We start from the raw sequence: 12,165 nt of genomic DNA on the forward strand, positions 1-12,165 counted from the left end.
ACCAAAAAAAGGAATCACGAGAGTCGTATACATACAAGAACTTGGAGCATAGAAGAGAAAAGAAAATAAACAATCTTATGCGCGCGCCTTTTATGACTCTCCAAACTTTTTTGTTTAAATTTTTTAAAAATAAATATATATAGATATACTAAATTATATTTTAAATCTCCAAAATTTTATTTTAAAGTTTTTACCTCCTCGAAATTATCTCAAATTTTTTACTCACCTAAGATTTTCAATAAAACTTTGAGGCTGGTCAAAAAAATTGATAAGAAAACATTGTAGTCCTAATATGGTAAAAATCAACAGTGTGTAAAAGTTATATAAATAAGGTAGCAATGGCATGTTAAGTTTCAAGAGATGCTAAAGTTGATCATAAATTTGCTCGGACTTCAAAATTGATTAATGAACCATATTTTGGACTTATGCAGGTAAAGGAGAGAGAGAAAAAGGTGGTAGAGAATTCTGTAGAATATAAATGCTGAGTTATACATATGCATGGCCTACATGTGTGTGGTATATATTGGGTTTGCTAAATTATTAGAACATCACACTTCCTTCTTCAGACTAGAAAGATAGAAAACCACCTCTTTCTCATTCTCATTCTCATTCTCATTCTTAACGATAACTATTAACTACCTTTCTATGTTTCTCTTCTGTTTTCCTTCCTTTGCTTGCTTTGCATTTCTTACACGACATCACGTGACAACATCACATAACACAATCTTAACTTCCCCTTCATTTCACTTCTTTCTCTCACACCCACCTCACTTTATAACTATTTAGCATCCCAAAGCTTTTGAAGATTCCGGAGCAAAGCAGAGATACTGTTTGAGGGGTTATTGTTGTCTTTCAGGAGCTGCCTCGGTTCTACTTTACAAGGTTCGTCTTTTCTGCACCAATGCTCCCAATTCTCGCCGCAATTTGCGTGTGGCTGTGTCTGCTTTAGAATCACGAGGATGAGGCATTAGAGTCTGTTTCCCTTTTGACTTGTGTTTACAATCATTCATGTCTTCTATTCATTTTGTCACTTCATTCTTATTATTATTGTATCTCAGAGGGGCACAGATTAAAGTTGTTATGAAGTGTGATCTGATTTTGATATTTTCATTTGGAATTTTACGAGATGAATGTTTGGCACATTTATTTGTTTGTTTGATTATTGTTCTTCAACTGGGTACAGACTTGTTTAGAGAGGAAGATATTGTGGAGCTTTGTGGGGAGCACACAGAACTCTGGCCAACTCTCTAGAGATATCTTCACAAAACGGAATAGGCTTTGGTCTTTTTCTTTCCGGTTTTCAGATTTGCTCAGAGAGGGTGTTTTGTCTTGTCCAGCGCCTTCCCATTGATTATGGCTAATATTTGGTTCAATGTGATAGCTGCTGATTGCTGAACTACTAGTGTGTGTTTGTTTGTATTCTTGTGCTCTCCCACTTTTCATTGCAATTGAAAGGAAGAAAATTGTTGGATTTATGCGCAAAGCTGTTTAGGATTGCTTAGAAAGTGCAACCGACTCAAAAGCGGCAGAGAACATATAATTGAAGGGATTTGGAACAAGCCTTGTCTTTTAGTGGCAATCATGGCTATGTGCTTCTCTCTTTTGACTGTAAGGAAGGAGAAATACAAGGTAAGGAAGTCAATTGGGATTTGTGTTTGTTGGGTACCTATAAAACTTGTGAATTGTGATTAACTTGTTATTATCTCACTCTTGTTTGTTTATTCAGGGGAGTGGAAGAAGGTCTTCAAAGGAGGACTTTAGCACTCTACTTGCCAAGCTACAATCTTCAAAAATAGCATCAGTGCCAACCACTTTTGATGTCACGGTATCGAATGGTATTCCAAAAAATTCAAGTTTCAATTCGGGGGTTACGAGTCTTGATACTTGTGTGGAGCCTGAAGTACAGGAGGCTTATGAAGGGGAAGATGAGAATGAATATTCACCGAAGATCAAGAGGGTACTTTCTGATTTTCATGTCCAAGATAATGAAGCTGTTGAAGGCAAAGGATATGATGAGTATCCCATTTTATATGAAAATCAAGTCATCGAAGAATTGGATGACAGAACCGATAAATACAGCCAAAAGAGTGTTGAAACAACCGAAAGTGGACACGTTAGTGATCCTGGGATTGGCAAAGCTGATTTGTGGACTTCTCCAAAGTTCAAGAGACACTTTTCTAACCTTGAAAAGTTTGATGAGCATGGGAAGAAAACTCATTATTTGTCAGCTTTGAAGTCAAAGTATTTTGAGAATTTTAAGGAAATAGCCGCAACGACTGATCTTGAAAGCCCTAGGTCAGTAATGAGTCACTACAGTGCTGATAGAGTAATGCTGAAAAGGCATTCTTCATGTCAGGTGCTTCCTTCTGGAAGAAAAAAGTTGTGGTGGAAGATGATCCTGTGGAGCCACAGGAACATACATGGAACTTTCTCTAGTGATTCAACACTACTTCCTGCTAGTGCTGCTTTAAATAGTGGGTACTCTTCAGACACCATTGAACCAAAACAAGGAAAGACATTGAGGTCTGTGACATCTTCTGGTTCTGTTACTGTGGAAACCCATAACAAAAGAAGAACTGGTAAAAATATAGATAATCAAAGGGGGAGCAGGTTTCAAAGTGACCGATGGATTGCTTTCTCCAAAGAATCATCCTCTTTTGCCAGAGTGGATGCATGGGTGAAAGGTCTTGAAATTCAGCCACTAATTCCTGAGGATGATTTTAATGTTGACAATGGCAGAAGCATTCCCTTCCCACCTTCTCCAGATAGTGGAACAATGATTAGAGCTGCATCTCAGTTGACTTATTCCGATGCCAATGCTTCAAAAGAGACTTTAACTGCCATTAGTCTAGTCCAGTCTCTAAATCCAGCTTCATCTATTGCTCACATATCTGGTATTGGTGTAAAAGCCATTCCTGCTATTTCACACTTATCCAATCTCCGCTCTGTCAACCTGTCAAACAATTTCATAGGTATAACTTGGGACTAGAATTTAGCACTTGATGCAACATCAATAAATAAACCACTAACTGTATTTATTTATTGATTCATGCAGCTCACATCTCACCAGGATTTCTACCAAAGGGTATTCAAACACTTAACTTGTCAAGAAACAAGATCAGCACTCTTGACGGCCTCAGAGAATTGACCAAGTTGCGGGTAATTGACCTAAGTTACAACCGCATCTCGAGAATTGGACAAGGTTAGTTATGATATAAGTTGATGCTCAAAAGATTTTGCATCTCAAATATGTTTAGCCTTCATTTTTAGTTTTTTCCACATTGCTATTATTCATTCATTGTGTGGTTTGTCAGGTTTGTCAAGTTGCACACTTGTCAAAGAACTATATCTTGTGGGGAACAAGATAAGTGATGCTGAAGGGCTACACAGGCTATTGAAGCTAACAGTTCTAGATTTGAGCTTCAACAAGATCACAACAACAAAAGCATTAGGCCAGCTAGTGGCTAGCTACAACTCACTTAAGGCTCTTAATCTGCTAGGAAATCCGATTGAAAGCAACATCAACCATGGCCAGCTAAGTAAAGCAGTCTCTGGTCTTCTTCCAAAGTTGGTGTACCTGAACAAGCAACCCCTCAAGGCTCACAGCACACGCGAAATATTAAGTGACAGTGTTGCCAGAGCTGCCCTTGGGAGCAGCACGCGAAGCTGTCACAAAAGATCAATAAGAAGACTTAGCCAGGGAGGATCAAGTCTTTCCAAAGGGTATAAAAGAAGTGCAAGTGGTTCCCAAAAAAGCACGAACCGAACAAGGAGGTGAAAAAACAATTTTTAGTGCATGTAGAAGGAACAACTCAATGGAACACGTTTTATTTGGTTCTTTGCAATGTTACACCGGAGGAAAATGTGTCATAGGTCTTGCTGTCTCTTGATTTGTTTGTTAGATAAAATGATCAATATAATATATTATCAAAGACTCCATAATCATGTAGTGGCTCAAGCCCAAAGGGCTCTAGCATGAGGGAGTGTATCAGACTTACATGTGAAAGCCATTACTTGCTTTCATCCTACAGTTTGAACTTTTGGAATGTTTGATTGTAACATTATCAAGTTTTGAAGCAATGGGGTCTTCTTTGTCTCCAACTTTGGTGTATGGAACTTGATATGATATATGATCATCTGGGTTTCAGAAATTCTATGAACATTATGCAAATTGAATAATTGGGGTGGCCCATTGGTATCAATCATCACTCTTAAATTATCTGAAGAACAAGGCATAATAAAGAAATTCAGTTCAGATGCTATAAAGTATCTGATGTCGCACACCACAAAAATCCACAACCCCTTCTTGTCAGGATGTACAAGTTTCATCTAATTCACTAATCAGTCTTTCTTTAATATCAACCAATTAATTTGCTTTTCAGATTAGAGATAAATGATTCCAGCATTACCCGGAGTGTGCACTATTTTAAAGAATCATATTAAAGTTGCACCATTGAAGATTTAAAGTAGATTCGTAAATTTCATGGCTGCTGATGAGAGTGGAATCCTTCCATGGTGCCTGAAGATTTTCCAAATTCATTAACATTTTAAGCTTTCTTTCAACAGAATAGTGCATAAAATTTGTGATTAATTTTATTTAATTAAACAGACAAATAGTGCCAAAAAAAAAGCAAAATAATTCCGACCTGCCGGATTCGAACCAGCGACCTAAGGATATCTATCAGGTTATAACCCACTACAGTCCTCCGCTCTACCAACTGAGCTAAGGTCGGTCTTGTGAGTTTTTACAGAAATACGTTTGTTCATTAAAACATCACAGTTTTATTTAAATGTAGTTAAAACATTCTCATACCCTTAGTAACGTTTTTAACATTTGAACATCTTTACCTCTGAATATTATTAGTTTCAAGCAGAAAAGGTCCTGTGAACAATAATAAAATTGACAATATGATTTAAAACTTTCGGTTTTATTGATCAAATGCATATATATGAGAAGGAGAAAATGGAAATAAGAAATAAAATTATATATTATTATATTCTGTGTTAATTTTTATAAAATTATATATTATTATATTCTGTGTTAATTTATTTAAGTTTCAATCAGGGAGAAGCTATGTCATTTCATATTCCTTTTAAATAATATAATAACTCATACGGGTGCAAAGTCCTTCTCATATTTACTCCATCAAAAAAATGTCCTTCTCATTATCATAAAGGTAACATTTTGAATTTTTTTGAAAGAAAAACCTCATACATCCAATAAGATGAGCTTATATTTATTACAATAAAAAATAGGTAGATTCTTTTTAATTTAATTATTAAAATAGAAATAAAACTTATTCCTCCAAAAATAGAAATTAAAAAATAAATTAACAAGATATTTTTACCTAATTACGATAAAACTAATGGGTATTCTATGTTTTTTTTTGTTTTGCACACTTCTGGATGTTTTTTCATTAGTTAAAATTATTCCATTAGTTTAAAAGAATTTAATGAAGGTTGTATTTTGAAATTCTGTAATTGCGTGTATTTTAAAATATCAAGAATGGTATTTTTTTTTTTTTTGCAAGAATAATAAATCTTGTCATCATTCAAAGCTTTTGATTTTTTTTATGGAACTAATATATATTTTACACATGTACCACAAAATATTTTATTTTCATAATTACGTGGTAATATTAAAATTTAAAATTGCAACAAATTAAGACCGTCATCATAACAACTTATAAAATGAGACTTTTAATGTATATATACACTAACAGAAAAAATCATCTCAATTTTCAAACGTACTTTTTTTCCTAAAATCATTTTTTCTAAATCTCATTGAAAGTTGGGTTTATTAAGGTTTCATACACATGAAATTCATTTTTCATAATAATTTAAAATCTCCACTTCACTTTTTCCCCATTTTACTTTTATTTAAAAAAAATAATAATTACACAAATTAAATTTTTCCTTAAATTACTAATGTCAAACAAACATCTTCATACAAATAAAATTCCAAGAGTGTGATTTCAGATCAAACAATTTTACACCTTGAAACAAATGCTTCCCTAACCTTTTTTTTTTTAAGGAAAGAAATAGGTCTAAGACATATTAGTTCTCAAAGAATGGAAGAAAAACTGTTTTGGTACCTTCGTTCATCTTTGGCTAAATTCATACACAGGCAGGTAAACAGTCGTAGCAAAATCCAAAATTGCATCAGTTATGCTGACTCCAATGACTATCCAACCAGATGTCTTGTTACAATCTGTAATGGACTGATCAACAATATGATTTTGATTTCACATTATAAACATTGACAAACTATGCTTATACAAGAGATATTAAATAACACTTATAAACGGTAGCAGAAAAATATTCTATAAGGGGTAATCAAATCAACCACTGAGCATTTTACAATAATAACTTATTATCTCACCATCTTCCCAATCTTAATATTGATTGTCACTGCGTAACTCTAATCAGACATCACATGGAAAAGTAAATTAACCTACCAGTATACTACTTTCTCATATGCTCTGTGGCTTGTTTGGTAATTACATGGCCCTATGTACACCTTACGGTTACATAGGTATGTGGTGGTAACATTGAGGAGGATGCACTTTCCTCTATATCTTGTTTTCTTTTGTCCAAAATTTTGAACCCCCACTTTGTATGTTGGAGCTTTATGGTCATTATGGAAATGAATATATATGTATATATTGGTTTAATTTCTTCAGGCCTTCAATTTTTTTAGCTTGCCTGTCTCTTAAAGAAAGGTTTCTGGCAGATGAGGAGTCTCTGATCACTGTCACTTTCAACTTCTATCACTCTTGCATCCCACTTCAGCTGTGCTGTTAGAGCTCTAGCTGATTCTATTAAGGGAACTGTGTCGCGAATTATAACCCAACCCTGCACACATGACCAGTGTCAGCATATCAAAAGCCCTTGAAGGGGATGAAATCATGAAACATTTTGAGACATTTTTACTTGTTCAAAAAGTATTCTATATGAACATACAGATCACATTCAACAATGTACACAATAGAAGGGTTGCCTGATTCAAATTTCATACACATTTTACAGAACAAACTGCATTAAATATTGATGCACTGCTTGGTGAGCACATCCTATAGCAGTTTTGATTCAAGAGTGCTAACTTGACATACCTCTGGGCGAAGTATCCTGTCAATTTCAAGGAACATGTCAAGCATGGTACATCTGTGCTGCTCAGTTTCAAGGGATAGAAATCCTGCTGCATGCACCAAGTCATAGGTTCTAGGGTATGTAGGAAAAGCCTCGCACCTACAAGCCACCAAAAATCATAATTATTACGGAAACTATAATTACCAATTTACTATTCCTCACAAAATCTTGTCAAGACTATCAGCCAGATGTAATTGGAAAATTAAATGGTATATCACCATGTTTTAATTTTGTTCTCAACTACGTTAAACGTGTCTCCTGATAAATGTAAGATAATTTCACATAATTCTAAGTTACTTAACAAAACAATTGTAGCCTTCACAATTCATACAGGAATTTATTATATATTTTGTAAATCTTTCACATGTGGTAATGATAACACTCCAGTATTTATAAATTTCTTACAGCTTTATCACTATTCTGAAAATGTCAGATGTCTAAATCGTCCTACATCTACTAGAATAAAAAAGTTGAGTTTTCACAAAGTGTAAATGTTAACAACATGGAATAAACCTCCAAGGAAAAACAGTTAGAGCTAGATCAAGAAATTAATGTTTAGGTTTTAAAAATCGAGTTTTAAAAGATGGAAGGAAGAAAGAGTATTAGCATGTGACAGAGAATCTATATTAAGCTAAGCAAAACAAATTGATTGAACTAGAGAAGCATGCAATTTAAAATAACAAGACAAAGGAGATTTAAATACCAATCATGGAGAACACCAACAAATCCTCTGTCCTGGATCAATGGAAGATAATTGGGTCCACTTATTGGGACAACATTCATCACCCACACAGACTTTCTAGCTTGCAACAATGCAGAATTAAAGCCACCAAAATGAGCATTCATATCTAGTACATTTCTGAGCATGTTGTAAGGGGGTGAGGGGTCCTCATCGCCAGGCCTCTTAGGATGATCAGAAAATATCAAAGGTGACAGGAGTGACCAATAATTCTGGATTGCTGTTTTCCAGCTGTCAGAGTCCTCACTAAGTTCATCAGGCTGCAACCCTGGTATATTGAAAAATATACGCATGCTAAGTTAACCAAATGAATCACTTCACTTCCACAAAGTGATCTACAAATCATTTAAGAACATGAAGATTACCGTATATAGCTAACTCTTTCTTGTTCAAGTTAGCACGAGAAGGCCATCTTTCCCTTTTTTCAATTGGAACCCAACGAGCGCTCTGCATTCCTCCAATGCAGTTTTGCAGTTCTCGATAATATGGAGACTCCACGTCAATACCTCTACCACACAAAGAAGGGCCAGAACCTGACTTTCTGGTAGTAAGAATAGACCAAGCTAAGAGTCAGGTCACATTCATTTCAAAATTCTAAAAATATTGTATATACATAGAATAGAATCTAATAACTAGAAATCTGTTTAATAGGACACAAAAATGTTAAATATTTTTTCTCAAGTACATGTAGGAAAGCATCACCTTGAAGCATAGCAACTTTTTTTACTAGTTTTCTTCCATACTACAGTTTCATCTTGTTGCGACAGCAGTTCCCAGCAAAGAGTTAATGTAAAATCCTGTATAAACTTCCATCTTTTCTGATTCTCTTTGTTACGAGCATTTGTGAGTGGTGATGTCCAAACAAAGTATCCACCCGGTTTTAAAAGTCTATCAGCTTCAATCAGGAGAATGCCATCTACACCATGTTATATGAATGTTAATAAATTACAAGGTAATTAAATATTAATAAAATTATACATAAATCAAACTTATGGTTTCTGTAGTAAGATCAAAATTTTCAAAGTTTATGTCAACACCTTATAACAGAACAGAACGAAGAGCTTCAAAGTTAACCCCGGTTGTCGGATACTACAAATATGGCAAGTAAACATTAAAAGGTTTCTACTTATTTTAGCAGATTTAACTTTGGGAAACTCCATTTAACAAAGAACTAAATATGGATATTTTTTCAAAAGTATATACCATATCATTTTTCTTAATTCTGCAGTGAAAAAATATGGATTCTATTCTTATTTCATGACAACTAACTTCTTCCTATAATAGGTATAATATATGATGTACGCGTGTTGATAGACGCGAGTAGATCCAGTTCAATACAGAGTAGCATAGATTGAAAGTTAGAAGATACCTTTCTGGTCCCATTCAATGCCACATCTGGCACAATGTAACATATCAAAGGATAGAGATGAAAATGGCAACTGCTTCGAAGTGAAAGAAGCAATCATAGCAGGAAGACCCCTCTCAAGAGTGAGCTGAACTTGACTGCCAGAAGGCTCATAGTTTGCAATGCACGTAGTTAAAAGCTGACTGTCAAAGAGATGTGCTCCAAAGCTACCATAGCCACAACCTATGTCTAGTATAGTTCGAACCTGCAAAATTAAGGGTGCCAAAATTCTCGATCAATAAGATTTCAGGGAAGGAACATCACAGCCAGAATTCAAGAACTCAGTTCAGATCCAATGCCACAAACAAACCCATAAAAAATTCTAACACAAGTCCCTCTACAGCACTTTATAACAATCAATTTCATACGGTACAAGTTCATAACAATTATGACATATACAGGCTACCATCTTATATTCCCTCAGTGAATATTTTAAGCATATTCATTTTATCAAGATAATTAATATATATTATAAGAATCGAGATACCAAGTTGCTTATGGTAAAACATATGGAATTATGTATGATAAAATTGACAATGAGAAGGTATCAAATTAGTGGAATGCAAGTATAATTAAGGGCCATAAAAAATCAAGCAACAAACACTTGATGAGTCCATTTCAAGAGAGCACAAATGTACTAACCCCAGCTTGTATGAAATAAGATTCATTTCTAAGTCCAATCATTTCAGCAATTTGATGTGAGTAGTCTTCGACACCATCAAACATGTGAGAGGCTGAACGAAATGAGATTTGCTCTTCATCCAGCATCATCATCCTGTAATTAAATTACATATGAAAACTTAAGGAATCAAAAATAGCTGAAAGCAAGTAAGAGAAACATTGATATGTCACTCACCTCTTTGTCAAGCTTCCAGAAGAAAGAACCTCCTGTGCCGTGATCTTCACATTAGCAACCCAGATAACATCTTTTCCAGTAGGCCACCTTAAAGGAATTTTGTAATTCACCGGTGGCAGAACTAAACAATTCGGCCTAAGCTCGTGACCGCACTGCCTGTCAACTTCGTTGCCATCAGAAACTTCCAGTTCCACATTCCCAGAAACATTGTAGCAAGGAACAAAGTTTTCCAAATCCTGAGAACAGAATTCCGATTCCTTCAACCTCAGCGGTCCGCGAGAAAACTCACCAATATCCAAAAGGTCTGAGACAAGCTTCTCTTGAAGCCTTCTATAACCATGATAAATGTGACCTCTTGACGAGGATGAAATCGATAAAGTCCACCAAAAAGATCCAGTAAGAGCCAGAACAACTATGACCACTAAACTAAACTTCAAAGAAAGCAGCATCAGCTTAAGCCGGCTCCGCGGGGAGCTAACAATGAAGGAATCGGATGCAAAACCATTCTCGCCAATGCCATTCCCATACTTGGAATCAGAATTATTTCCCAAAAGCAACCCCAAAGGAAACCTCAAAGCTAAAGGGCTATGATCTGAAGAACCCCTCTTATCCAAATCTTCCTTTTCTGTTTTATCCTTAGATTGGGAGTCCCACAAGTCATGGCCACTCCCAGGGACTCTAACCCCACCAGACACACCTCTTTGTAGAGGCCTAGACATTCTCTGACCAATCACCAAAGTAGCACAAACAAGTTCACCTATGAATAAATGGTCTTATCGAAACACCAAAAAACCCACCCAGAAACCAATAAATACAACAACAAATGTCTTATTTCACTGTAGGCGAAGTCGGCTAAGCAGATCACACGATGCAATTTGACTTGAACAAAACCAAATCTTCAAGAGAACCCAGAAACCAGCAGAAGAGTGTCAGTTACTCCAGCATCATTATACTTATTGGGCTGAAACCATCTACAGAATCTGGCTCAGTTAAGCGAATGCAGACCTACAAAAAAAAAAAGGAAATACCGCGTCAAACTTGGTGGCCTGCATTTAAAACAGTGGAGTTACGAAACTAATTTAGCACTATTATATAGTAATAAGTTAAAAAACAAACACACAAACTCTCTCATTAGGGAATCAAAAACAGGGGAATAACGACAAGGCCGCAGTAATTAATTCACCGCATCAGATCCATCACGGACCCAGCATTGAAATGGATACGTACCAACATCCATAAAAGAAAAAAGAAAACTTGTGCAGTAACTGAGACAGAGCAGTGAAAAGCACTAGCTAATAGCGGTAACTACTAACCATGGCACAAGCTCATTTTCTTTGAGAAGGGAAACTCGTTTCCTTGAGATCAAAGCAGAGAGGAAGAAAATGAAAATTTTAAAAGGAAAAGGATTAATAGTTGCAGCAGTAGCGCCTTGTTTGTGTTTGGGGTGAAAAAGAAAAAAGAAGGGAATGGTGGAAGTGATTTATGGAGGGGGTGTGTGTGAGTGTGTGGTTGGTTGCTTGCAACACAAATCACAAGAAGAACGCACGCTGTCTGTGCTTGGTTATGGTTTGGTTGTTGTGGTTTGTGAGTGTGGATCAGTGATTGATTATTCTCTCACACTCACAAGCCTCGTCGAATGATTAGAGTGTGTTCTTTGGAAATGAGAGAGAGAGAGAGAGAGAGAGACTGAGACAGTGATTCTATGAAGGTTAGCAGGTTTTGTACTGATCGGATCGTGACACAAAACACTCTCCAAGAAACAAAATAATAATATTGATAATAATTCCTACTCATTCACTTCATAATAAAAAAATAAAATAACTACTTTTCCTTAATTATTAAGATAAATGAAATCATTAATTTAATTGAAACTAATAAATTTGTCTTAAATTTATATCTTTGCAATTAATACTGTTTTTTTAATTATTTGTTCATCTAATACTTATTTATTTTAATTAAGGATAATTTTGCTTGAAAATAATTATGGATTGAATCTTATGAAAAACAATTTCAATT

The 12,165-nt window shown here is 35.3% G+C and overlaps 2 protein-coding genes and 1 non-coding gene across 5 annotated transcripts; 1 reads left to right on the forward strand and 2 right to left on the reverse strand.

Moving 5' to 3' along the window:
• The first annotated feature begins 407 nt into the window (after positions 1-407).
• LOC137826086 (uncharacterized) lies at positions 408-4,101 on the forward strand. 2 transcript variants are annotated; one of them, XM_068631934.1, is made up of 5 exons: positions 408-882; positions 1,184-1,629; positions 1,727-2,972; positions 3,056-3,202; positions 3,315-4,101. In XM_068631934.1, the coding sequence occupies exons 2-5, from the start codon at positions 1,582-1,584 to the stop codon at positions 3,776-3,778; spliced, it is 1,905 nt and encodes a 634-aa protein (XP_068488035.1). In that variant the 5' UTR covers positions 408-882; positions 1,184-1,581; the 3' UTR covers positions 3,779-4,101. The 2 variants fall into 2 exon arrangements, with proteins under 2 accessions (XP_068488035.1, XP_068488036.1); XM_068631935.1 differs by having other exon boundaries at positions 562-972.
• Positions 4,102-4,640: 539 nt separating this feature from the next.
• On the reverse strand, positions 4,641-4,733 carry TRNAY-GUA (transfer RNA tyrosine (anticodon GUA)). The gene is made up of 2 exons: positions 4,697-4,733; positions 4,641-4,676 (listed from the first exon to the last, which is right to left on the reverse strand). It is a non-coding gene; the product is annotated as a tRNA-Tyr (tRNA).
• A 1,575-nt stretch (positions 4,734-6,308) lies between these two features.
• On the reverse strand, positions 6,309-11,927 carry LOC137827253 (probable pectin methyltransferase QUA2). Of its 2 annotated transcripts, none has more exons than XM_068633524.1 (9): positions 11,377-11,927; positions 10,150-11,154; positions 9,936-10,068; positions 9,258-9,498; positions 8,591-8,804; positions 8,254-8,429; positions 7,853-8,156; positions 7,113-7,248; positions 6,309-6,855 (listed from the first exon to the last, which is right to left on the reverse strand). In XM_068633524.1, exons 2-9 carry the CDS (start codon positions 10,866-10,868, stop codon positions 6,697-6,699), a joined length of 2,082 nt encoding a protein of 693 aa, XP_068489625.1. In that variant the 5' UTR covers positions 10,869-11,154; positions 11,377-11,927; the 3' UTR covers positions 6,309-6,696. The 2 variants fall into 2 exon arrangements, with proteins under 2 accessions (XP_068489625.1, XP_068489624.1); XM_068633523.1 differs by having other exon boundaries at positions 11,463-11,910.
• Between the last annotated feature and the right edge of the window lie 238 nt (positions 11,928-12,165).

The sequence above is a fragment of the Phaseolus vulgaris genome, chromosome 8 (genome assembly GCF_000499845.2).
Source record: "Phaseolus vulgaris cultivar G19833 chromosome 8, P. vulgaris v2.0, whole genome shotgun sequence".
Lineage (NCBI taxonomy): Eukaryota > Viridiplantae > Streptophyta > Magnoliopsida > Fabales > Fabaceae > Phaseolus > Phaseolus vulgaris.

What these genes read in the sequence shown, in the direction of transcription:
- LOC137826086 (XM_068631934.1), top strand. Translation starts at nt 1,582, where the DNA reads ATGGCTATGTGCTTCTCTCTTTTGACTGTAAGGAAGGAGAAATACAAG. An exon ending in CCTGTCAAACAATTTCATAG is followed by an intron (nt 2,973 to 3,055) that starts GTATAACTTGGG and finishes TGATTCATGCAG; the next exon opens with CTCACATCTCACCAGGATTT. An exon ending in CATCTCGAGAATTGGACAAG is followed by an intron (nt 3,203 to 3,314) that starts GTTAGTTATGAT and finishes GTGGTTTGTCAG; the next exon opens with GTTTGTCAAGTTGCACACTT.
- LOC137827253 (XM_068633524.1), bottom strand. Translation starts at nt 10,868, where the DNA reads ATGTCTAGGCCTCTACAAAGAGGTGTGTCTGGTGGGGTTAGAGTCCCT. An exon ending in TCTGGAAGCTTGACAAAGAG is followed by an intron (nt 10,069 to 10,149) that starts GTGAGTGACATA and finishes ATTTAATTACAG; the next exon opens with GATGATGATGCTGGATGAAG. An exon ending in GAAAGAGTTAGCTATATACG is followed by an intron (nt 8,157 to 8,253) that starts GTAATCTTCATG and finishes TCAATATACCAG; the next exon opens with GGTTGCAGCCTGATGAACTT.